The sequence below is a fragment of the Peromyscus eremicus genome, chromosome 3 (assembly GCF_949786415.1).
Source record: "Peromyscus eremicus chromosome 3, PerEre_H2_v1, whole genome shotgun sequence".
NCBI lineage: Eukaryota > Metazoa > Chordata > Mammalia > Rodentia > Cricetidae > Peromyscus > Peromyscus eremicus.
The window spans coordinates 124,614,098-124,636,061 of NC_081418.1; the positions used below are offsets into that span (position 1 = coordinate 124,614,098).

General features: G+C 49.7%; 1 protein-coding gene across 10 annotated transcripts in view; it reads left to right on the forward strand.

Moving 5' to 3' along the window:
• Ttll3 (tubulin tyrosine ligase like 3) overlaps positions 1-21,594 on the forward strand; it is a 25,789-nt gene extending 4,195 nt beyond the window's left edge. For 4 of the 10 annotated variants that reach the window (XM_059258361.1, XM_059258359.1, XM_059258355.1 and 1 more), the window contains exons 4-14: positions 87-184; positions 3,686-3,814; positions 4,647-4,761; positions 5,602-5,706; positions 7,223-7,418; positions 12,175-12,323; positions 14,291-14,534; positions 15,783-16,218; positions 19,845-20,115; positions 20,870-21,096; positions 21,284-21,594. In XM_059258361.1, coding sequence (XP_059114344.1) covers positions 87-184; positions 3,686-3,814; positions 4,647-4,761; positions 5,602-5,706; positions 7,223-7,418; positions 12,175-12,323; positions 14,291-14,534; positions 15,783-16,218; positions 19,845-20,115; positions 20,870-21,096; positions 21,284-21,541 — 2,228 coding nt within the window. In that variant the 3' untranslated portion in view covers positions 21,542-21,594. Of the gene's footprint in view, positions 1-86; positions 185-3,685; positions 3,815-4,646; positions 4,762-5,601; positions 5,707-7,222; positions 7,419-12,174; positions 12,324-14,290; positions 14,535-15,782; positions 16,219-19,844; positions 20,116-20,625; positions 20,703-20,869 lie in introns of all 10 variants that reach the window. The other 6 variants (XR_009378356.1, XR_009378355.1, XM_059258356.1 and 3 more) reach the window with 5 other exon arrangements.
• The last annotated feature ends 370 nt before the right edge of the window (positions 21,595-21,964 follow it).

Consider the following 21,964-nt stretch of genomic DNA (forward strand, 5'->3'; position numbering starts at 1 on the left):
ATTGCTTCCCACTGGTCCAGGGTTGAGACCTTAAAGGGCTGTGGGGCATAGACACAGTCCCATGGAGTCACCCTTCACATCCACAGAGGACGAAGAGGAGAATGAGGAGTTTCGGGAGTCACAGCTGTTGGACTTCGATGGGTTTCTGGAACTTGATGACCTGGATGGGGTACACGCTTTGATGGTGAGGACTGTAGGGGTCAGTACATAACGGGGGGCTGGCAGGAGGCGTCTGTTCAGAGAAAGACCATCCAATTGGATGTCCTTCCTTCTCTGAACTCCAGCTTCCAGTCTGGAAAATCAGATTGCTTCTCTAAAGATTGACTAGGTCTGCAGAGTGGTAGGGCTGCTAGGGTGACCACATCCTCTACTCATGGTGGTTTTGATGGCTCTCCCTACCGCATACAGACTACTTTGCTCATCTCCTTCCTTTGCCCTTGGTAAATGAAGGCTGTAAGAAATGGCTTTAAAAGTCAAGAGACAAGCAAAGGTGATGTGTCTTTCAATCAGGTGAGGACCTCAGTTCAAGCCCCAGAACCCAGGTGTGTCAGCTGAACAGTGGTGGGGCACGCCTTTAATCCCAGCACTCGAGAGGCAGAGGCAGGAGGATCTCTGTGAGTTTGAGGCCAGCCTGGTCTACAGAGGGTGTTCCAGGACAGTCAGGGCTACACAGAGAAACTGTGTCTCAAAAAAAAAAAAAAAAAAAAAAAAATAGGCCAGGCATGGTGGTGGTGGGAAGCTGGTAATCTCCGTGCTGGGGAGGCAGAGACTGGTGGGGTCCCTAGGGCTTGCTGGCCAACTAGCATAGTGTACCGTACAAGCTCCAGTCCAGTGAGAGACGCTTTGGCAGAAACAAGATGGAGGACTGCAAAGTGGCTCAGCGGTTAAGAGCACGGGCTGCTCCTACATAGATTTGATTCCCAGCACCCACATGACAGCTCACAACAGTCTGTAACTCAAGTTCCAAGAAATCTGACACCACCTCCTGGCCTCCCTGGGTGCTGCATGAATTTGGTACACAGACATACTTGCAGGCAAAACACCCGTATACAGGAAATAAAAAAAATACATTCTTAAAAAAAAACAAAAAAGCAAAATGGGTGGCTCCTGGTGGGACCCAAGATTGTCCTCTGGCTTCCACGCGCACATGCACACACACACACACACACACACACACACACACACACACACACACACTCCTATACACAGAAATATGCACACCAAAACTTGAGAGGCTGGCGTGCTGGTATGAAGGGCATGTGTGTTGAGAGGGCGCAAGTTCAGAGCTTGACCCCACCCAGACTAAGTGAACTATATGAAACTACCATTTCTTTTTCTCTCTGTGTGTGATTTGTATGTATGTATGTGGATGTAGTGGTATTTGCTCTGACCATGACCTTGGGCTATAGGGCCCAAAGGAGTGAGTGCTTTCTGCCGTTGTATATGACCTCTTATAAGGAGTTGAAGAAGGGCCACATGCCTCCTCCTTCCTCTTTCTTTTTATTTTTATCCTGGTGTGACTGGACACCAGACAGCCAGGGGATTGAACCAGGGTCCTCTGGAACATCAGTCAGTGCTCTTAACCACTGATCCATCTCTCTCCTCTACCTCGCTGGCAGGAGCAGGGAGAAGAGGCATGTGACCCTCCTCCAACTCCTTATAAGAGGTGGTATACAAAAAAAAAAAGCCCCGCCTCCTTTGGGCCCTATAGCCCAAGGTCATGGACAGAGCAAATACCACCACATGTGGGTGTGGGCCTGCACATGCCACATGCACAAGTGAAGGTCAGAGGACAACTTTCTGAAGTTAATTCTCTCATTCCATCACGTGGTCTGGGGATTGGCTCAGGTATTAGGTCTTGGCCACAGGTACCATTATGTGTCATCTGGCTGGCTTCAGTGATTTTCTGTTTCTATAATAAAATGCCCTGACAAAAAGCAACTTAGCCTAGAAAATTTAGCTTCTAGTTCCAGGTTATAGTCAGTCATAGCAGAGAAGTCCAGGGAAAGACCTTTAGACAGAGGTCACATCACATCCATAGTCAGGAGACCTTCAGACAGCGGTCACATCACATCCATAGTCAGGAGCAGAGAACTGAATTCGTGCTTGGCTCTCTACTCAGCTCTCCTCTGCCCGTACACTACCCAGGACCCAAGCTCAAGGAACAGTCGTACCCGTCCTGATCCGGGTCTTCCCACATCAGTTAGTGTAATCAAGACAATGCCCCACAGACCAGCCTGATCTAAACAATCCCTCTTTAAGAGTCTCTTCCTGGCCAGGTGGTAGAGGCCCACACCTTTAATCCCAGCACTCAGGAGTTAGAGGCAGGTGGATCTCTGTGAGTTCAAGGCCAGCCTGGTCTACAGAGTGACAAACCAGGGCTACATAGAGAAGAAAGAAAGCAAAAAAGAAGGAAGAAAGAAGAAGAAGAAGAAGAAGAAGAAGAAGAAGAAGAAGAAGAAGAAGAAGAAGAAGAAGAAGAAGAAGGAAACAGAGTTCCACTATAAAGCTGAGGTCTGGCTGACCTTGTACTCAAGTTCTCCTTCCTCAGCCTCCTGAGTGCTAGAGTTGCAGGCAAGCACTATTCCAGGTGGTGGCGCACTCCTTTAATCCCCGCACTGGGGAGGCAGAGGCGAGTGGATCTCCGTGAGTTCAAGGCCAGCCTGGTCTACAAAGAGAGTTCCCAGACAGCCAGAGCTACACACAGAAACCCTGTCTCGGAAAAGCAAAAAACCAAACCAGGCCAGCAGCAGCAGGCAAGCACCAGCACACCTCTTTTGAATCCTGTTCTGTTTCTCCTGTGTCAGGTCATTCGCCCTCACTCAAGCCCTCTAAGGGGGGGTTAAGGGGGGGCTCGTGCATTCCACAGATGAGACTCAGAGGGACAGATCCCCACAAACAAGGCCACAGAGACTGCAGCTCACCAGAAGAACAACATGACATTGTCAGCATGAAGCCTTTGCTCGTTCTTTCTTACTCTTTTTCTCTCCAAGACAGGGTTTCTCTGTGTGGCCCTGGCTATCCTGGAACTCACCCTGTAGACCAGGCTGGCTTTGAACTCAGAGATCTGCCTGCCTCTGCCTTTCGAGTTCTGGGTCTGTGCCACCATACCTGACCTGAAGCAACCTTTCCCAATACACAGAGATGGGCAGGGTCATGCACATCTGTAATCTAGCACTTGGGAGGCTGAACAGGAAGACCATGAGTTAGAAGGTAGCCTGGGCTACCTAGTGAGTTTGAGGCTTCCATGGGCTGCATAGCAGGAGCCTGTCTCTAAAATAGAGTAGAACCTGCTACAGTGTTGCTAGCTAATAACCATCCTGTGTCCCAGAGTTGTAGGGAGAATGGGAAGGTTGGGTCCATAGAGAGCCTCTGTCCATGCTTTGTGCTCGTTGATTGGAGTCCCTGTCAATCACTGATGGTCACAGAGCAAGGTGTGGCATCATGGTGTACAGCTTAGTTACTGCCTTGGGACAGGAGGTCCAAGTAGAGGCTGGAAATCTGGCCTGCTGTCTGCTTACTCAGCATACCCTCTGGAGCAAACGTCTTCTCATGCCTTTATTCAGAGATGGGGGAGTCCAGACGACGATACCTTGAACACCTCCTCTCCTCTCTATGCAGCAGGGCAGGGAGAAGCTGTCCCCTCTGGCCTCCCCGTCTCCATCACTCCTCCCCTTTTCTCTAGTCCCGCATGGTTCGGAATGAGACCCCCTACCTCATCTGGACCACTCGGCGAGATGTGCTGGATTGTCGCTTCCTCTCCAAGGATCAGATGATAAACCATTATGCCCATGCAGGCTCCTTTACTACAAAGGTAGACATCCCAGGGGATCCAACCCCACCTTTTGGGCTGGCGGCCCTGCTTCCTGCTATACTTGCCAGTCAAGAGAAGATTCTGCAGAGAACACAAGATAAGATGTTCTTGGGTTCACATCTAGTCCCCAAACTGTACCTGGCCTATGTTGATATGACGATTGTGGGCTGAATTCCATAAACTCTGAAAACAGAAAAACACCCAGTCGATGACTGTGAGCAAAAGGGGCCCTGGCCTGAGCAGAGCGTGTCTGATCCTGGGTTTCTTAGCAAATGACTCCACCTCTCCAAGCTCCACTTCCTCATCTTTAGATGAGAATACCGACATGTCTGTTGTCTAAGACCGTGTAAAGGATAAAGGGTTTACTAGCATTTCTTATGCCCATGGTTCTCAACCTGTGGAGTGTGAGCCCTCTGGGGTCACATATCAGACATCCTGCATATTAGATATTTATATTTTGATTCATAACAGTAGCAAAATTACAGTTACTAAGTAGCAACAAAATAACTTTATGGTTGGGGGTCACCACAACCTGAGGAACTGTATTAAAGGGTCGCAGCATTAGGAGGGTTGAGAACCACTGTACTATGTCATCATTCACACTATGATGTGAACCCTGAAGGCTTCCTGGGTAGAATAGGCTTTTATGGGTAGGAAAGGGTGGGGCCTTCTCAGCTGGGCAAACCTGGAGATGGATATCAAGTTATGCCTTGCAAGTGGGTTGGAAGTTCCAGGCAGGGTCTTCCTGGGTGTCTGAATGTATGCTGCATGTGGAGGAGCCCCTCGACACTCTCTGGGTCTTACCCAGCCCCTTCAGCAGCTATCTCCATAGGTGGGCCTGTGTCTCAACCTCCGGAATCTGCCTTGGTTTGATGAGGCTGATGCTGACTCCTTCTTCCCACGATGCTATCGCCTGGGAGCAGAGGATGACAAGAAAGCCTTCATAGGTAAGGGGACTCCAATCCCACACCTGCCCCCTCGTGCTGTCCGTCCCACAGTGGAAAACAACAGGCCCTCCCCTCTTGCCCTCACCTACTCTGTAGACTTTCTCTGTAACCCCAGCCCTTTCTGCCCACTAATGCATCTTCCATCCCTGAGCCTCATGGCTTGGACAACCCTGGCACAGAGAAGCCTAGGGAGCCAGGCTTTTACTCTAGAGCAGGTTCTAGAGGTTGGTGGGTTGGTTCCATTTGGAATCCAGATAAGTTGCAGGCCGGACCAGGTTTCATAAAAGGCTGTGGGTCTCTAGGGCAGAGTAGGTTCCAGCTCTGATATGGGTTCTGAGTTCAGAATTTGGGTCCAGAGCAGATGGCAGCTTTTAAATTATGTTCTAAACCTGAGATAGAATTTAGGCCACACTGTGATTCAGGTTAGAGTAAGTATCAAAATGGACAAGGAGGGCCAGGGTGGAGGGTCACACCTAAAATCCCCACACTGGGGAAGCCGAGGCAGGATTGCCACAAATTTGAGACCACCCTTGTATACATAGCAAGTTCCAAGCCAGTCAGCTTGAAACTGCAAGACCCTGTCTCAAAAAAAGAAAAAGAAAAGAAAGAAAGAAAGAAAGAAAGAATTGAAACAGGCACAGAGCGTTCTCAGGAGACAGTCTGTGCCAAGTCTGGTTATACCGTGGGTATGACATTCTGTAGCTGGGGTCGAAGCCAGGTGCCAAAGGGAGACAGGCAAATGAGGTTCTGGATCCAAAATGGGGCAAGCCATGGTGAGGTTCCAGAACCATCAGAGGCCTGGAGCCTGGGGGCTGAGCAGGTATCCCTGCCTGGGAGCAGAGGACTTCTGGCTGACAGCTGCCCGCAACGTTCTCAAGCTGGTGGTGAAGTCGGAAGCGAAGCCATACTCCACCTCCATCCAGGCAAGAGAGGAAGAGGTCTTAGGTGAGTGCCGTGGTCACCTCCACTTCCGCTGTCATGTGCCCAGTCGTCCACTCATTTGTTCATCCACGTGTTTAAGTCATATGACCAGACTGCAGCCTTTACCACCAACCTGTCCATCTTCCCACCTGTGAAGATAGTTCACTCCCGTTCACCCAGCCATCCACCTGTCTTCCCAGCCACCGTCCATTCATTCTCTCCATCACCCTCCCGCCTGGCCACTTCCTGCCGATCACTGCAGTCACTACCACTACCATCCTTTCCATTTTATATCCATCTGTCTACTCCCTTCCTTCCTGCCCTTGCACAGTCCATCTTTCTGTCTTCCCATCCACCTGTCTGTCCTCTGCCTCCCAGCTGTCATCCTGCACTCTACCCTGCATCTACCCCACACCTGTCTACCTGTCAATTTGTTAATTGTCCAGCCCTTGAATAGGCTTGATTGACCACTTTAAAGAGGCAGACTGAGACGAGATGGCCCATCCCTGCCTGTGATAAACCACTTCAAGTTCTCTGAGAAGACGCAGAGGAACACAGCTATGTACAGATGTTCCCAAGAAACCCTGTGCCTGCACATAAGGAACATCTGGGAAGGGAGGAGACATAGAAACCCTTTGCATGCTGGTCCAACATACTGCTTTCCCTTCCCCTCTGCAATACTGGGGCTCCGTGGCCAAGGGACTCTGGGAAGGGGTGGGCAGCTTTACTGGAAGAAGAAAATTCCCTGGCCCTTCCAGAGGGACCCCTACATACACAACTTCAATTGCTGTCATTTGGTACCTTGACCTAGGTGGATCAGGTACCCAAAAGACTGTTGTGTGCCAGGATCTGGGCCACAGGAGACCCTGTGTGGCCAGAGACCCTGCACTTAAACTTCTGTGTGCTGAGCTCAAGTATGGGTCAAAGTTGCAGGTGGGCAGTTGAGGGCATGGTTGTATGTCAGAGTTTTTAAATAGGCAAAGGGCTGAGCCAGGGTCATGAGTGTGCATCAGGTCCTCTTGGGCAGAGGTTGGCATATCACTTCCATATGAATGCTTCCATTTGCACGAGTACATTAGGACTTTTCAGCTTAAGGGCTGTTGATGTCCATCAGGATTCTGAGAGAAGGGATGCTTCGGTATCCCATGGGATGTATAGAAAGCTAAGTCAGATCTGGCTTCATGTGTATCTGAGTTCACCTAGGCAAGGCTTTCAGGTACACTGTAGGGCCAAGTTGTGTCAAGGGGCCCAGGGAAAGAGAGCTGCTGGTAGATGCTGGGGTAGGCATGCTCTAGAGACCTTTGGGATGTTTAGGCTGGAGCCTTAGTTGAGTAAGAGGTGCCCAGGGACAAAATGCTAGGGTGGCAAGTGAATTTAGAGCAGTTTCCGGTGAGTGAGTGGCACGTCTCAGGGTGGCTGGGGATCAAGTTCACTCTGGGCCTCAGGTAAGTGATAGGTTTCAGGTCAGCAAAGGACGATGGCATATGTAACATTACCTGCTTCGACATGGGCTATTTACAGGTCCCTTCCATCCCCACAGAAAACCCACTGCCCAAGAAACAGGAAAAAAAGGCAGTGATGGTGTCCCCAGAGTTTGTGGATGAGGCTCTGAGTGCCTGTGAGGAGCATCTTAGCAGCATGGCCCACAAGGACATCGACAAGGACCCGGATGCCCCACTGTACTTGAGCCCTGATGGTTGGTCCTTCTTCCTGCACCGCTACTACCAAGTAGTCCAGTAAGTGCCCTGTAGGCAGAGCTGTAGGCATAGGCACAGGGGTTACGGTCAGACCTTCTCCATCTAGCACAGCCCAAGCCCCCCACCTCCTGTTATCCTGGATGCTCCTGCTCAGGAACCCTCAGAGGCTCCCACTAGCTCCATGAGAGAGTCTAATCCACTTTTCCCACCTAAGCATAGCATGTGCCCAAGGTGGTGGCTTGGGTTGTCAGTAGACTTAAATTCCAGTTTTTTCTTCCCATCTCCTAAGCTCTGTTACCCTGGGAACATCATTGAGCTTCCTAAACAACTTTTTCTTAAATGCAAAATTGATTTAAAAAATAGCATCCACCTTGGAGAATGGTATGTGACAGGCTAATTTGTATTGTGGAGTCAGCACAGGCTTGAGGTGTTCACTCAGAACAGTAATCTAAGGCTTTTAGATTTCATCCTAGAGGCCATTTGTCACTGTGTGACACAGGATGCCTAATCCCATGGGAAGGAAGTAGACGTCACAGAAAGGGGCTTTGTGATCAGTCACAATTGGAACTATTGGGTTAAACATAGTGAATTTAACAGGTTTCCTTGATGTAGAACTCAGAACCTTTTAGTGTGAGCAAGAGAGTTGGGGTAGGGAGAGAGCAGGGGTGGTTGATGTTTTAAAAAATATTAGTGCGCTGTTACCAGGCAGAAAGGTCACGAGACACGACAAAATTCCAGACTTTTTGCTTATTATAAAAAAAGTGGGTGAACAGGAATAGGGGCGTCATTTCTCCTGGAAAAACTGCTTCCAGCTGACTTGGTGGGCATCGGTTGGCTCTTGGTTGGGGGTAGGGAAGGGAGCTTCTGAGGTAGCCAGTTGTCCTGGGGTCGCCTGCTGCTTTTGGGTGCTGTCCAGGTGGATCCAAGCTGGTTCCGGAGCTCGCTGACCTGTCCAGGTGGATTCTCTGGAGCTCAGAAAAATTTTGACCATATTAAGAAGCAGCCGGGGCTGGAGAGATGGCTCAGAGGTTAAGAGCACTGGCTGTTCTTCCAGAGGTCCTGAGTTCAATTCCCAGCACCCACATGGTGGCTCACAACCATCAATAATGAGATCTGGTGCCATTTTCAGGCCCACAGGCAGAACATTGTATACATAATTAATAAATAAATAAATATTTTAAAAAAAGAAGCAGCTATGAGAAAATTAAAGTCTTGGGCTAGTGACCATGACATGACATTGTACTCTGCTTTTTTGGTTAGTGTTAGTGAGAGAGAGAGAGAGAGAGATTGGAACATGGTTTTTTTTTTTTGTTTAGTTTTGTTTTTTGGGGTTTCTTTTTGTTTTTGTTTTTTTTGTTTTTGAGCTGAGGATCAAACCCAGGGCCTTGTGCTTGCTAGGCAAGCGCTCTACCACTGAGCTAAATCCCCAACCCCGGTTTTTTATTGTTGTTTGTTTTTTCGAGACAAGGTTTCTCTGCGTAGCTTTGCACCTTTCCTAGAACTCACTTGGTAGACCAGGCTGGACTCGAACTCACAGAGATCCACCTGGTTCTGCCTCCCAAATGCTGGGATTAAAGGCGTGCGCCACCACCGCCCGGCTGGAACATGTTTTTAATTTTTGCCTGAGATAAGCCTTATCAGAGACAGATTATTTTAAGGCACCTGTTTCCTTTATTAGTTTAGCATCCAGGAGACACAGGTGATCAATTGTTGAGAGCATTTAACAGTAATAGATTGTTATATTAAAGTCTGTTTTTGCAGAGCCCAGACACTTTTGGGTCTGGGGATGTAAATACCTTTTGATTGTTACTGTTCCGTAACACCTGGGCATATCTGATGGTCCTTGGACTCCAGCTCTATGATGATCCTGTAACAATTAGCTGAGTAGTTAATTAGAAGAGAAAATCAGGAAGAGCAAAGCTTGTGGGGTGAGAACTCATTCTTCCAGGATTGGTGACAAGGCAGTGGATCCTAATGTCCTCTGGAACTTGAGAGAGAGCAGAGCTCTGTCTGTGTCACTGTGCATGAGAAGCACTGTTGACAGGTCTGGAGTGAGGCACATGGAGGGAGCGATGAAATGAAAGCTCCTACCTTAGCTGGAAAATCTTTTCCTATTAAGTAACCCTGAAAGTACAATTAAGTCTGGTGAGGTGGGTAAGGCCGTCCTCCTTATATACCCCAACAATAGGGAAATGAGAAGAAGAGGTGGGACCCCAAAACTCCCTCAAGACTGAATAAGTGGCTCAGTGTCCAACAGGAAGGAAACAGATAGCCCCATGCTGTATCCTGGGTTCCCTGTGAGCCCATGGCCAAGCCTAGGAGGTCTGCTGGAGGTCTAAGTTTGATGTTCTCATGCCCCTGGGTGCCCGGGGGCAGTCAGCTGTCCAGTTATCTCTCTAGGTGGCACTTTGAACAAGGCTCAATTGATGGCCCAGCGGGGCATGCACTAGCCCATGTGGCCTTCTAAAACAGGGACTTGGTAGCCCTTATGCAGCATTTGGCAATTTTGTTCATGGGCTTTCTCGTTTCTCCCATGATGCACCTTAAATGCCACAGCTGAAACTTCTGCCTGTGGGGTCAGGAGCTCTGGGAGACAAGAGATGGATTTTATTCCGTGTCTTGAATTACTTTTTTTTTTTTTTTTTTTTTTTTTTTGATAGTTTGCTGGCTTGAGGACAGCTTTAGGAAGACCCACCAGGAGGCAGGTTGTAAACTGATCTCTGGCTAGAGAGCCATCAGGATTATTATGATCCCAATGTGGGTCCTGATCATAAACTTATTTGCATGCATGCTAGCCTGCTTCCAGACCTGTCCTACTTAACGGCCCTCCCAGTACCTGAGAACAGATAAGATACGGTTCTTAGCTGTGTGTGTGTGGGGGGACATGCCTTTAATCCCAGCACTCAGGAGGCAGAGGCAGGCAGATCTCTGTGAGTTCAAGGCCAGCCTGGGCTACAGAGTGAGTTCCAGGAAAGGCACAAAGCTACACAGAGAAACCCTGTCTCAAAAAAAAAAAAAAAAAAAAAAAAAAAGATACGGTCAGAGATTCTTAGGTTCAGGAATGCAAGTGGGCAGGAGAGAGAGGATCAGGGGAGGTTTAGAGCGTAGGTAAAAGTGTGGGGATAAGGTAACTCTCTTCATTTGCCCATTCGCTGGCAGAAGTTAGATGATTCCCGTGAAATAGGTCGCCAAATTTACTGGTGTCTGGGGATATTTAAGGAACTTCTCAAAGGAGGAGTGGAATCAAGAGGAGGAAGCCTCCATGTCCCATGACTGCAGCCAAGAGAAAAAAAATAAAAAATTCAAATAACAAACGGGATCCCAGGCTCCCATCTCGAGCGTCCCTGAGGATAGGTAATCTGTGGACCAGCATAAATTAACACCACAAGTTACCGGAATCGTTGTCCTGGAAGGGGCAAGGGCTGGGGGGAGTCCAGACAGCATTCAGTACTTGTCAAGAGAGAGTGTAGCAGCTGAGGACCCCCCGGGGTCCAGCACCAGGAATATATCTCAGGCTACAGTTGCAGGAAATGGTGAGGGAGATTGGAAAGGGGAAACTCACCAATCTGGTTAGCAAGTGTGTTGTGCAGAGCAGTCCTGGCAGCTGGGCAAATGAAAAAAGCCAGTTGTCTAGTTATTATGCCAGGCTCCACAGTACTTACCATTTTTACAGTGATGGATGGGCTAGAACTCAGGACCTCAGGCATGCTAGGCAAGAGCTTTACTATGTGAGCTATATCCTAGCCCCAAGGCAACCTTTTCTTTTCTTTGTTTTTTGTTTGTTTGTTCTTTTGAGACAGGCTTTCTTTGTGTAACAGGCCTGGCTGTCCTGGAACTGTCTCTGTAGCCCAGGCTGGCCTGAAACTCAGAGATCCTCCTGCCTCTGTCTCGGGGATTAAAGGTGTGGGCCACCACTGCCCAGCTCTTTTCCTTTAGATTGGTGTACATGAGAACACAAGTGTTGTGGTCGTCAGAGGGCAATTTTGTGGAATTAGTTTTCTCCTATTTTAACATGGACAAAGCGACTGTTCAGGCTCAGCTTTCTTTCCTTTTATTTTTGTTTTTTTGTTTCTTTGTTTCAACCTCTGTAGACCAGCCAGGCCTCTAGAGGCTCGCCTGTCTCTGCTTCTCACATGCTGGGATTAAAGGAGTGTACCACCACACCCAGCTTGGCTCAGCATTCTTAAACTAAGAATCCTTTTGTTTTGTTTTGTTTTGTTTTTTGAGACAGGGTTTTCACTGTGTAGCCCTCTCTGTCCTGTCCTGGAACTTGCTCTGTAGACCAGGCTGGCCTTGAACTTGAGATTCACCTGCCTCTTAATCCCGAGTGCTTGGGTGAAGCAGTCAGGCTTTTGCACCCTGGCTCAGCCACTCCACCTGTTGTGTAGCCTTGGGTAGGTCCCTTAACTCTCCCAGCTTCAATTTGCATTTCCCTAAAATTGTCTGAGTAATAATTCCCTAGAGGGCTGTTGCCAGGAGTGGGGCTGGGGTGGGCGTGGGGGGCATGAGTCTGGCAGGGAGCCTGGCTTGGTGAGTGCCCGGTCCTTGGGATCTTAGGGAAGAAGGTGTCAGTAGGTAGAGTGTAGAATTGGGGAGGGTTGTGGTCCAGATAGGTTAGAGGTCGTTGGTGATTTGGGAATGGAAAGCAGGAAGACAAATCTAGGTGTCTCGGGGGCAGACATGACCAAAGCAGGTTGGAGCACAGTTGCGGGGCAGGAAGCTGTGTGTCCTGTTGTCCTACCCTCTCATCTGGCCTCAGGCCCCAACCTCTCCAAGTCCCACTGTCTCCACACAGTGAAGGGGCAGAACTCAGACACCTGGAGGCCCAGATCCATCGCTGTGAAGACATTCTTCAGCAGCTTCAGGCCGTGGTACCCCAGATTGACATGGAGGGGGATCGAAACATCTGGATTGTGAAGCCAGGAGCCAAGTCCCGAGGCCGAGGTAGGGGGAGCAACCTCTTCTTCCGGTTTTAGTACCTTTATCTACCACTAGAAATGAAGGAAGTTAACAGCACAGACTGCCCCACTGCCAGGTTTGGATCTCAGCTCTGTTACTAATATGCTGTGTGACCTTGAACAAGTTGATTCACCTTTCTGAACCTGTTTTCTCCATTGTGAAATGGGGATGGTGCTAAGTCTGTCAGGTGATGGCTAAATGCAGCACACACCTGCATGGTGTGCGGTCGGTGGTCCCCCACCGATGTGGCTGCTTTGCTTCTCACTACCCATAAGACCTTTTCTGAGCCTTACCTTCACTGAGTCACTTCAGTGGATCTACTGTGTACACGTGAGGGTCCAGCATCAGCCTGGCCTTTAAAGACTATAGAAAGCCTCCTGAGAAACAGACAGAAAATTTATGATGATGATACTCTTTATTAAAAAAGAGCTACATGCAAAATAATAATAATAATAATAATGCCGGGCAGTGGTGGCACACGCCTTTAATCCCAGCACTCGGGAGGCAGAGGCAGGTGGATTTCTGTGAGTTCGAGGCCAGCCTGGGCTACCAAGTGAGTCCCAGGAAAGGCACAAAGCTACACAGAGAAACCCTGTCTCGAAACCCCCCCCCCCAAAAAAAGAGCTACATGACAATGTACAGGTGAGTGGTGTCACAAAGTGACCGCACTGTATCTCTGGTTCAAGGGGATCCAGTCCTCTTCTGGCCTCCACAGACCCCAGGCACACATGTGGCATATGGACATATGTAAAACATTTATACACTTAAGATAAAAGTGAATTTAAAAAAACAGAAAAAGGAAAGTGTATCTGTGCCCCGGGCACTAGATTATCATCCAAAGTGGAAACCAAAGCAGCGTTCAAGGCCAGCCTTGCCTACACAGTAAGCATGAGACCAGCCTGGACTACATGATAACCTGTCACACAATAAATAAAAGGAAGAAAAAAAAAGAGAGGGAAAACGAGCTGGGCATGGTGGCACACGCCTTTAAATCCAGCAGAGGCAGGTGGATCTCTGTGAGTTCGAGGACAGCCTGGTCTACAGAGCTAGTACCAAGCCAATCAGAGCTACACGGTGAGACCCTGACTCAGAAAGAAAAAGAGAGAAAGAAGAAGGGAAATGAGAAAAGCAAAAAGGAAAGAAAATGCATGTGTCCTTGGACATGAGACCTTGTAGCCAGAGTTAGTTGTAACAGAGTGAGGTGGCCCAGCTTCATCCCACAGCCTCGCCAAGCTCCATGAGCCTATGAAAGCAAAGCACAGATCAGTCATGCAACCTGGAAAGCTCTGCATAGGATCTGGGCACGGCAGCTAGCATCACCCTGGACAAAGTGGGAGGTTTCTGTATGCCTTCAGTTTCCTAGTCTATTCATTGTTGGAGGGAAGCAGTGTATGTTCGTGGTCCACAGTATCTAAATGTGCACAAGAATGGTCAGAGGACAACTTACAGGGGTCTGTTCTAAGAACTGAACTCAGGTCATCAACCTTGGTGACAAGTGCCTTTGCCCACTGCCCATCTTGCCCTTATTTAATTTTTTTCTAATGTTTATTTACTATTATGTATATGTGTTTTGCCTGCTTGTATGTATGTGCCCTGTGTGTGTTCCTGCTTCCTATGGAGGCCAGAAGAGGGTGTCTGGTCCCCTGGAACTGGAGTTCTGCCATATAAGTGCTGGGGTCCTCTGCAAGAACAGCAAATGCTCTTAATGTCAACCATCTGTCCAGCCCCCCAACCCTCAGTTAAATTTTTACCTGTATATAGCAAAACAAAGCCTATTAAACAATTAATTAGAAAAGTATTTAAGTTCTTAGCTTTTCTACAGGAAAGATGGTTCTGACTGGGTTGGGGGCAACGTTAAGTTTCGGCTGGATTCGTGGGGATGGTGGGATACTTGTGGTCCTCCGGTCCTTCTCCAAGCCTTTTGGTCCCTGACTACCTGGGCTCCCCTGCAGGTATTATGTGCATGGACCACCTGGAGGAGATGCTGAAGCTGGTGGACTGCAACCCCATGCTCATGAAGGACGGCAAGTGGATTGTGCAGAAGTACATTGAGCGGCCCCTGCTCATCTTCGGCACCAAGTTTGACCTGAGACAGTGGTTCCTGGTGACGGACTGGAACCCACTCACGGTGTGGTTCTACCGAGACAGCTACATCCGCTTCTCCACACAGCCCTTCTCCCTGAAGAACCTGGACAAGTGAGCCTTCCCTCCGCCTCCCCTGAGTGCCCAGTCTAGGGGGAAGTTGGCAGGCAGAACAGTGGACTCTGTAGGCAGGGAGGCAGGCTCTTCACCACCACCCACCCTCCACCGCAGGAACTCGCCAAGAGGGTGTCCTTGGGATACAGAAATGAGCAAAACAAGAACTGCAGCTAATCAAGGGCTTACAGCCTAGCAATGAGCTTGAGTAATCACGGCTAACAGACTAGAAGGTGGTATGTGTCATGAAGAAAATGTAGGTCTGGGTAATGGCAGACTAAGAGAAACTTGAGAGGGGAAAGGCAACCTGTGTTTGCTCTTGGGATGAGAGGAAACCTTGATGAGGCCTGGGTTCAAATTCCATCTCATCAGCATCCAGGTTGTGTTCCTCTAGAGATGTGAAAAACTATTTAAGCCTCAGTTTCTGTCAGGGCACAGTGGTCCCATCTGTAATCCCAGCACTTGGGAGGCTGAGTCTGAAGGATTTTGAGTTTAGAGACATCCTGGGCTATATAATAAGACCTCTCTCAAGACAAAACAAGCCCAATGTGGTAGCTCGTGACTGTAATCCTAGAACTTGGGAGGCTAAGGCAGGAGCCAAAATCAAGCCAGGTACAGTAGTGGGTGCCTGTGATCCCAGTGCTTGGAAGGTGGAAGCAGGGCAATCAGTTCACCGTCATCCTCAGCTCCATGGCAAATTTTCATCTAGCCTGGGTGACATGAGACCATTTCAAAGACACAGACCAGCCTCAGTCTCCACATCTGAACACTGGAGCAGCAATACACTCTAGCTGTCTATCATCAAGCACTCCACATATGATAAGTGCTTCTGCTGGGTGATACCACAGTCATTTCTCAAGCATAAAGAAGTGAGTTATTGCCATTTTAAAGATGAGCGGGGCAAGCAGGTGAAATGATCTGCCTGAGATCTCACAGCTAGTCATTGGTGAAGCTGGGATTTGACCACCCAGGGTCCATCCTCTCCCTGTCTTATTCCCTACCACACACACGAAGGGTGAACTGGTTACTGTGGCCTGTCAGCAACACCCGAGTGTTCTGAGAAAGGAATAGCCCTGGTCTTAGGTGAATGGGGGTGGGGGGTGGGGCGGCTTCTGTGCTTCTGTCCTGTTGATCTTCCAGCAGAGGCCCATCTCAGTTAAGCTCACTGGGATGGCTGACAGCAGGATTTCTGCCTGCAGCCCTGAAACTGGACTCCAGGACTGAATTTGTCTGTCTACTCCACTCTAGCTCCGTGCACCTGTGTAACAATTCCATCCAGAAACACTTGGAGGCCTCCTGTCACCGGCACCCAATGCTGCCCCCGGACAACATGTGGTCCAGCCAAAGGTTTCAGGCCCACTTGCAGGAGCTGGGCGCCCCAAATGCCTGGGCTAGTGTTATTGTACCTGGCATGAAGGCTGCTGTGATCCATGCCCTGCAGACCTCCCAAGACACCGTGCAGTGCCGAAAGGCCAGCTTTGAGCTCTATGGGGCCGACTTTGTGTTTGGGGAAGACTTCCGGCCCTGGTTGATTGAGATCAATGCCAGCCCCACCATGGCACCATCCACAGCTGTCACCGCCCGCCTCTGTGCAGGTGTGCAAGCAGATACCCTGCGTGTGGTCATTGACCGGCGACTGGATCGCACCTGTGACACAGGAGCCTTTGAGCTCATCTATAAGCAGGTGAGATGTTCCAGCACCTTCCACAGGCAACCCCACAGCAAAGCCCTGGGGTCTACTGTGAGACACAGTTCAAGACCTGTGTTCTTGGCCTGACCCCACAGGATGTCTTAACATAGACATGTCCCTCTGGCCTGTCTCCTCATCTGTGGAGGTTACTGTCCTCTGAGAGCCATTAATGCCATGAGTTTGTATTCACAGATAATATTTTCAGAGGTTCTGGGATCTGCTCAGTTTCCAATTGAAGCCTCTAGGTAATAGGCTCATTCCCTCGTCTGTGAAGTAAGATGGTACCTGGCTCCTCCTTTGTGTGCTGTAAGAATGAAGTAGTTTGATCTTCACACAGAGATTTCTAGGGTGCCTAGCCGGAGAACACAGGACCGCTTTAGCTACTACTGTCTCTGTCCAGTAAGGCTGCTGGGAGCTCCATGAGCTGCAAGGCCTATCAAGAGTCAATTAGTAGTGTCTGTTATTGTTGTTATGATTATTACTGTGTTATTCATCTTCTTCCAAAAGCAGATTTGATCTTGCTTGTTTATAATAAGTATAGGATTGTCTATTATTCAGCCAAAAACAATAGTTTGTTTTTTGTTTTTTGCTTTTTTTTTTTTTTTTTTTAGTTGTTTGAGACAGGGGCTTACTCTGTATAGCCTAGGCTAGCCTAGAACTTATGCTGTTGCCCAGGCTAGCCTGAAACTCATGGCATTCCTCCTGCTTCAAGCCTCCCAAGTGCTAAGATTATAGGTGTGAGTCATCACACCCAGCTTGGAAATTAACTGTCTAACCAAGGCCCGTTTTCCACAGTGCTGCAAACTCCAGCAGTTTATTAGAATTCTGAATCCACCACTGCCTGAAGTCACACATTAGGTCAAAGCCTCATGGTCTAATTCTCTCTAGAAACACCCTTACGGACACACCAGGGGCATGCTTTACAGAAATCCTAGGTTTTCTCAGTCCAGTCTAGTTGACAACTTAGATTAGCCATCACAGCTGGACATGGGGCTCCCACCTCCCACCCCGTAGTATTTAGAAGACTGATCACTTTGAGTTCAAGGGAATCTAGGGTTACATAGTGAATTCCAGGCTAGCCTGGGCTTCAGAGTGAGACCCTACTTAAAAAACAACAACCATACAAACAAAACTTTGAAAGAATGTTTTTAAGGGCTTCTGAATTCTGAGAATGATTTTTAAGTAAGAGTCTTCCAGCTAAGATTCACCGAGGTCTAGGATTGCTACAGGAAGGGAAAACACTGACCACATGTTTCTTACAGCTCCTGATCATCTTAGAATAATGTGCTGGCAACAGGGTTCAGTTTTGCTAGGACTATCATCAGTAGGTGTCAGGGATGGACTCCAGGCCTGTGTGCTCGGCATGTGCAGTACTACTGAGCTACACCTCCAGCTTTTAAAAAAGTAAAGCAGGTGTACACATATACCTGTAATCACAGTGCTTGGGCAACAGAGGGAGGAGGATTGTCACAAGTTCACAAGCAGCCTGGTTTATATAGCAAATGTCAATTCAGCCAGGGCTTTATAATGAGATTCTGTCACAAACAATGTAGTCTTGGAAGAGAAGAGGGGAGGTGGGAAAGAGGAAGTAATTCGCAGTTTAAAATAGAGCAAAATTTGAACAGGCCGTGACAGCACATTCCTGTAATCCCAGCATTTAGGAAGCTGAGGCAGGAGGATCAGGAGTTCAGAGTTATCCTTGCCTATATAGTGAGCTTGAGGCCAACCTGCCTGGGTCACATGAACCCTCATCTCAGAACAAACAAAACTGAGTGGCTGGGCACTCTCCTTTCTCAAATATCCTTTGTCCCCGGATATCTTTTATTGCTGATCTGGTGGCTACACTGGTGGCTTGTCTCTCTGACCTCCTTTATCCAGGACAACTCCACTGCTTTATTCCGGGCATCCTGACCCTTGGAAGGCGGCAGGCCAGCCCGTAGCACTGTCCCACATTCTGTTTTGTCTGTCTGTCTCCTTGAGTTCTTCAGCTCAGCCTGTTCTCTGAATGTCCTGTAAACTAGAAGATAGATTAACAAGCTGATGAGGTTCAGGGATTTCTGGCACCTCATGTGACTGTCACAAGGCACAAGTAGCAGACTCTCTAATTTCTGATGCCAAATTCGACCTTGGACTGAGCGGCTGCCTCCAGAGCTCTCTATTAGAAGTCATGTTCTCCCCTTTGTGGCTTTTTTCGTTTTCCTTATATTATTTATTGTGTTTGAGTTTGTGTATATGTGTAGTCACATGCCACAGCACACATGTGGAAGTCAGAGGACAACTTGTGGGAGTCACTTCTCTCCTCCTACCCGACGGGTCCTGGAGCTTGAACTCAGCAAGTACCTGTACTCCTTAGGCCATCTCAACATCTCTCCCCCGAATGTGTACCACTTGGTGTATCTGTCGGTTTTCTGTTGCTATGACGACATACTACCACAGACAGTTTGACCACGAGAACAGGTTGGGGATGCAGAGATGGCTCAGCAGTTAAGAGCACTTGATGCTCTTGTCAAGGACACAAGTTCAGGCCCCAGCACCAACATCAGACAGCTCACAACTGCCTGTAACTTTCCCTTTCCTCAGAAAGCTACTAGGATTTAGGCTGGAGTCCACCCTGAAGCCCTTCTCTACCCTCAGAGGCCCTACTGAGGACAGCAGTTATTGTACCTCTCTCTTTTTTTTTTTTTATTTTTTTTTATTTTTTTATTTTTTTTGGTTTTTCGAGACAGGGTTTCTCTGTGTAGCTTTGTGCCTTTCCTGGATCTCACTTGGTAGCCCAGGCTGGCCTCGAACTCACAGAGATCCGCCTGGCTCTGCCTCCCGAGTGCTGGGATTAAAGGCGTGCGCCACCACCGCCCGGCTTTTTTTTAAATTTTTTATGTTCATTGGTGTTTTGCCTGCATGTATGTCTGTGTGAGGGTGATGGATCCCCTGGAACTGGAGTCACAGACAGTTGTGAGCTGCCATGTGGGTGCTGGGAATTGAACTTGGGTCCTCTGAAAGAACAGCCAGTGCTCTTAACTGCTGAGCCATCTCTTCAGCCCCATCCCTCTACTTGGTATTCACCCTGGGAATTACATTTCCACACAGGAAACCATGGCTCAATCTATCATCTCTGGCTGCCCATGGCACGAAACCACTTGCATTCTCACACAGGCCAGAGGTCGCCATGGTGACCAGTGGGGTTGAGTGCTTTGTCCGCATGGCTGAGACTCTCTGCTTCCCTTGTTTCCTGATCCCTAGGGCTCTGACTCTAGGTCCTCTAGACCCCCGAGAATCGATGCAGCTTCCTGTTTCCTGATCCCTAGGGCTCTGACTCTAGGTCCTCTAGACCCCGGAGAATCGATGCAGCTTCCTGTTTCCTGATCCCTAGGGCTCTGACTCTAGGTCCTCTAGACCCCGGAGAATCCATGCAGCTTCCTGTTTCCTGATCCCTAGGGCTCTGACTCTAGGTCCTCTAGACCCCGGAGAATCCATGCAGCTTCCTGTTTCTCAGAGGCGCCTCCTGACCAGACACTCCGGAAACTGATTCCATCCATCTCTGCCTTATGTCACTAGTCACTAGATGGTGTGACTGCCATCTCTAGTGTCTGAGGTGGCCTTGTTTTCTCTCCTGCCCACAGCCTGCTGTGGAGGTGCCCCAGTACGTGGGTATCCGGCTCCTGGTGGAGGGCTCTACCATCAAGAAGCCCATGGCAGTGGGTCATCGGCGGACAGGGGTCCGCTCATCACTCCCTCATCTGCCGACCCAGCAAGGCTCTGGGGAAGGCAAGGACTCAGGATCCCCTACCCACAGGTCAGCTTCTAGGAAAGATGTTGGGGCCAGGAGCCTGGGACACACTGAGAAGCCAGACTCTGCTGCTACCACCTCGGTCCCCGGAAAGGGGAAGAAAGGCAAGGCAAAAAGTGCCACAGCCCTGGTCTGCCTCACCCTCCAGAAGTGGGAGCCCCCCGAAGTCAGGGTGGGCCACACTTTCAACAGGTCACTCTGTCTGAAACAGCCTGAGGCCTGGGGTAATCCGATGTCCCCCCCAAACCCCAGTGCTCCCAAAGCCACTTCTGCCTCCTCTACAAGCCCTTCCCAAGCATCTGGGCTTGCCCTCCTGCCAAAAGGCCACCAGTGATAGCAAGCATGAACACTGCTCACCAAATATCTTTAAATATACAACCAAATGATTATTCCAAAGTAGTCACCCTGCCAGGCAGTTAGACCAGAAGATGCCACGGCTTGGTCCTAGAGTGCGCGTCCCAGGACTCCAGACCTTGGCTGCTGCTCTAGCTAGCCTTTGCCCTCACACTTCTCTGGGGAAAGGTGCTACCTTCGTGCCCTTCCCGATCCCTAACCAGCCCCCTTAGCCCTCACAGCAGCCTAGTGAGATAGGTGCTATTGTCCCCATTTTCCAGCCGAGGTAGCAGGAAGTTTAAGGACGTTGCCCGAGGTTGCACAGCTCAGAAGGGGCAGAGCTGGGATGCAGACCCAGGTCTGTTGGTTCCCCAACCCCGTGTTCTTCCCACTGCCTCTGGAGGAGGAGCTGGGAGGGGCTCCATCTGCCCTCGCCTCCCATCCCCCACCTCTGCATATGCCCTGTGGAACAACTGGTCAGGCTGGGGCCTTCCCCAGACCCTCATGGCTTCCCTTCTCCCACAGCCCCTCCCCACTTCCCTAGTCTCCATTCCAAGGCATGGCTGCCTTCTCCCTGCGTGCTCCGACCCCAGGGCCGGGTCCTCAGACTGCAGCATGGCCAGCTGGTGGGCTCTAAGGCTCTGTCAACCACAGGCAAGGCCTTGATGACTCTACCTACTGCCAAGGTTCTGATGTCCTTCCCACCTCACCCTGATCTCAAGCTGGCACCCAGCATGCTGAAGCCAGGACAGGTGGGCCTCGAGCTGGGCCTCACACCCTGGCGGGTAGTGCTGAGCAGTGGGATCGGGGCTGACGGGCACAGACAGAGGGCATCGCCCAGACAATACAGTGCCCCAGGGAAGGGCTTGTCCTGCCCAGAACCCTGTTCCAAGACAGAGGCCTGATCATCTCTCTCTCCCTCCCCTCCTTTACACCGAGGCTGCTATTCCCCGGCACCTTGGAGGCTCCCACTTTGGAAGTGCCTTGTGGCCAATGCCCTTTGGAGTTGGACCTCTTCCTAGCACCCACAGGAAAGTCAAGGCCAAAGGCAAGTTCAAGGCCAGACTCTGCGACAAACCCAGGGCTGAGGCCTACCCCGAGAAGAGGCTGAGCCTCCCCAAACCCTTGACCCTTATTTTGACATGCCGGAGACGGAGGATCATGGGGACTAGGAGGCTAGAGAACCCCCTGCTCTGATCTCCACTGCCCCATCCTGGATCCAGCATCAAATTAAAAAAGCAAGTAAAGTTCTCTGGGCTTGGCTTGACTAATGGGAGGCAAGGCTCATAACGAGAGCTGACCAGCAGCAGGGCCTCCATCAGCAAGGGCCACAGTCGCCACCCAGTGACAGACATTAGCTTCCTCTTCAGGAAGACTGGGGTGCCTGGGGAAAGAGCCTTCACTATACAGATGAGGAAACTGGAAGGTCAGCCATCAGGAGTGCCCCTTCCCAAAGACAAGCTGGGCTGCCAGAAGAGCTTCCGATGGGCACAGAACATTATGACAAGAGATAGGCTTCCCCTACACCTCAGCCCCTCTCCAGAGAGTATGTCCATTCCTTCCCTCAGTGAGGGGTTGGTCAAGCCACCTAAAACTGTGAGACCTAAGACACAAGTCAAG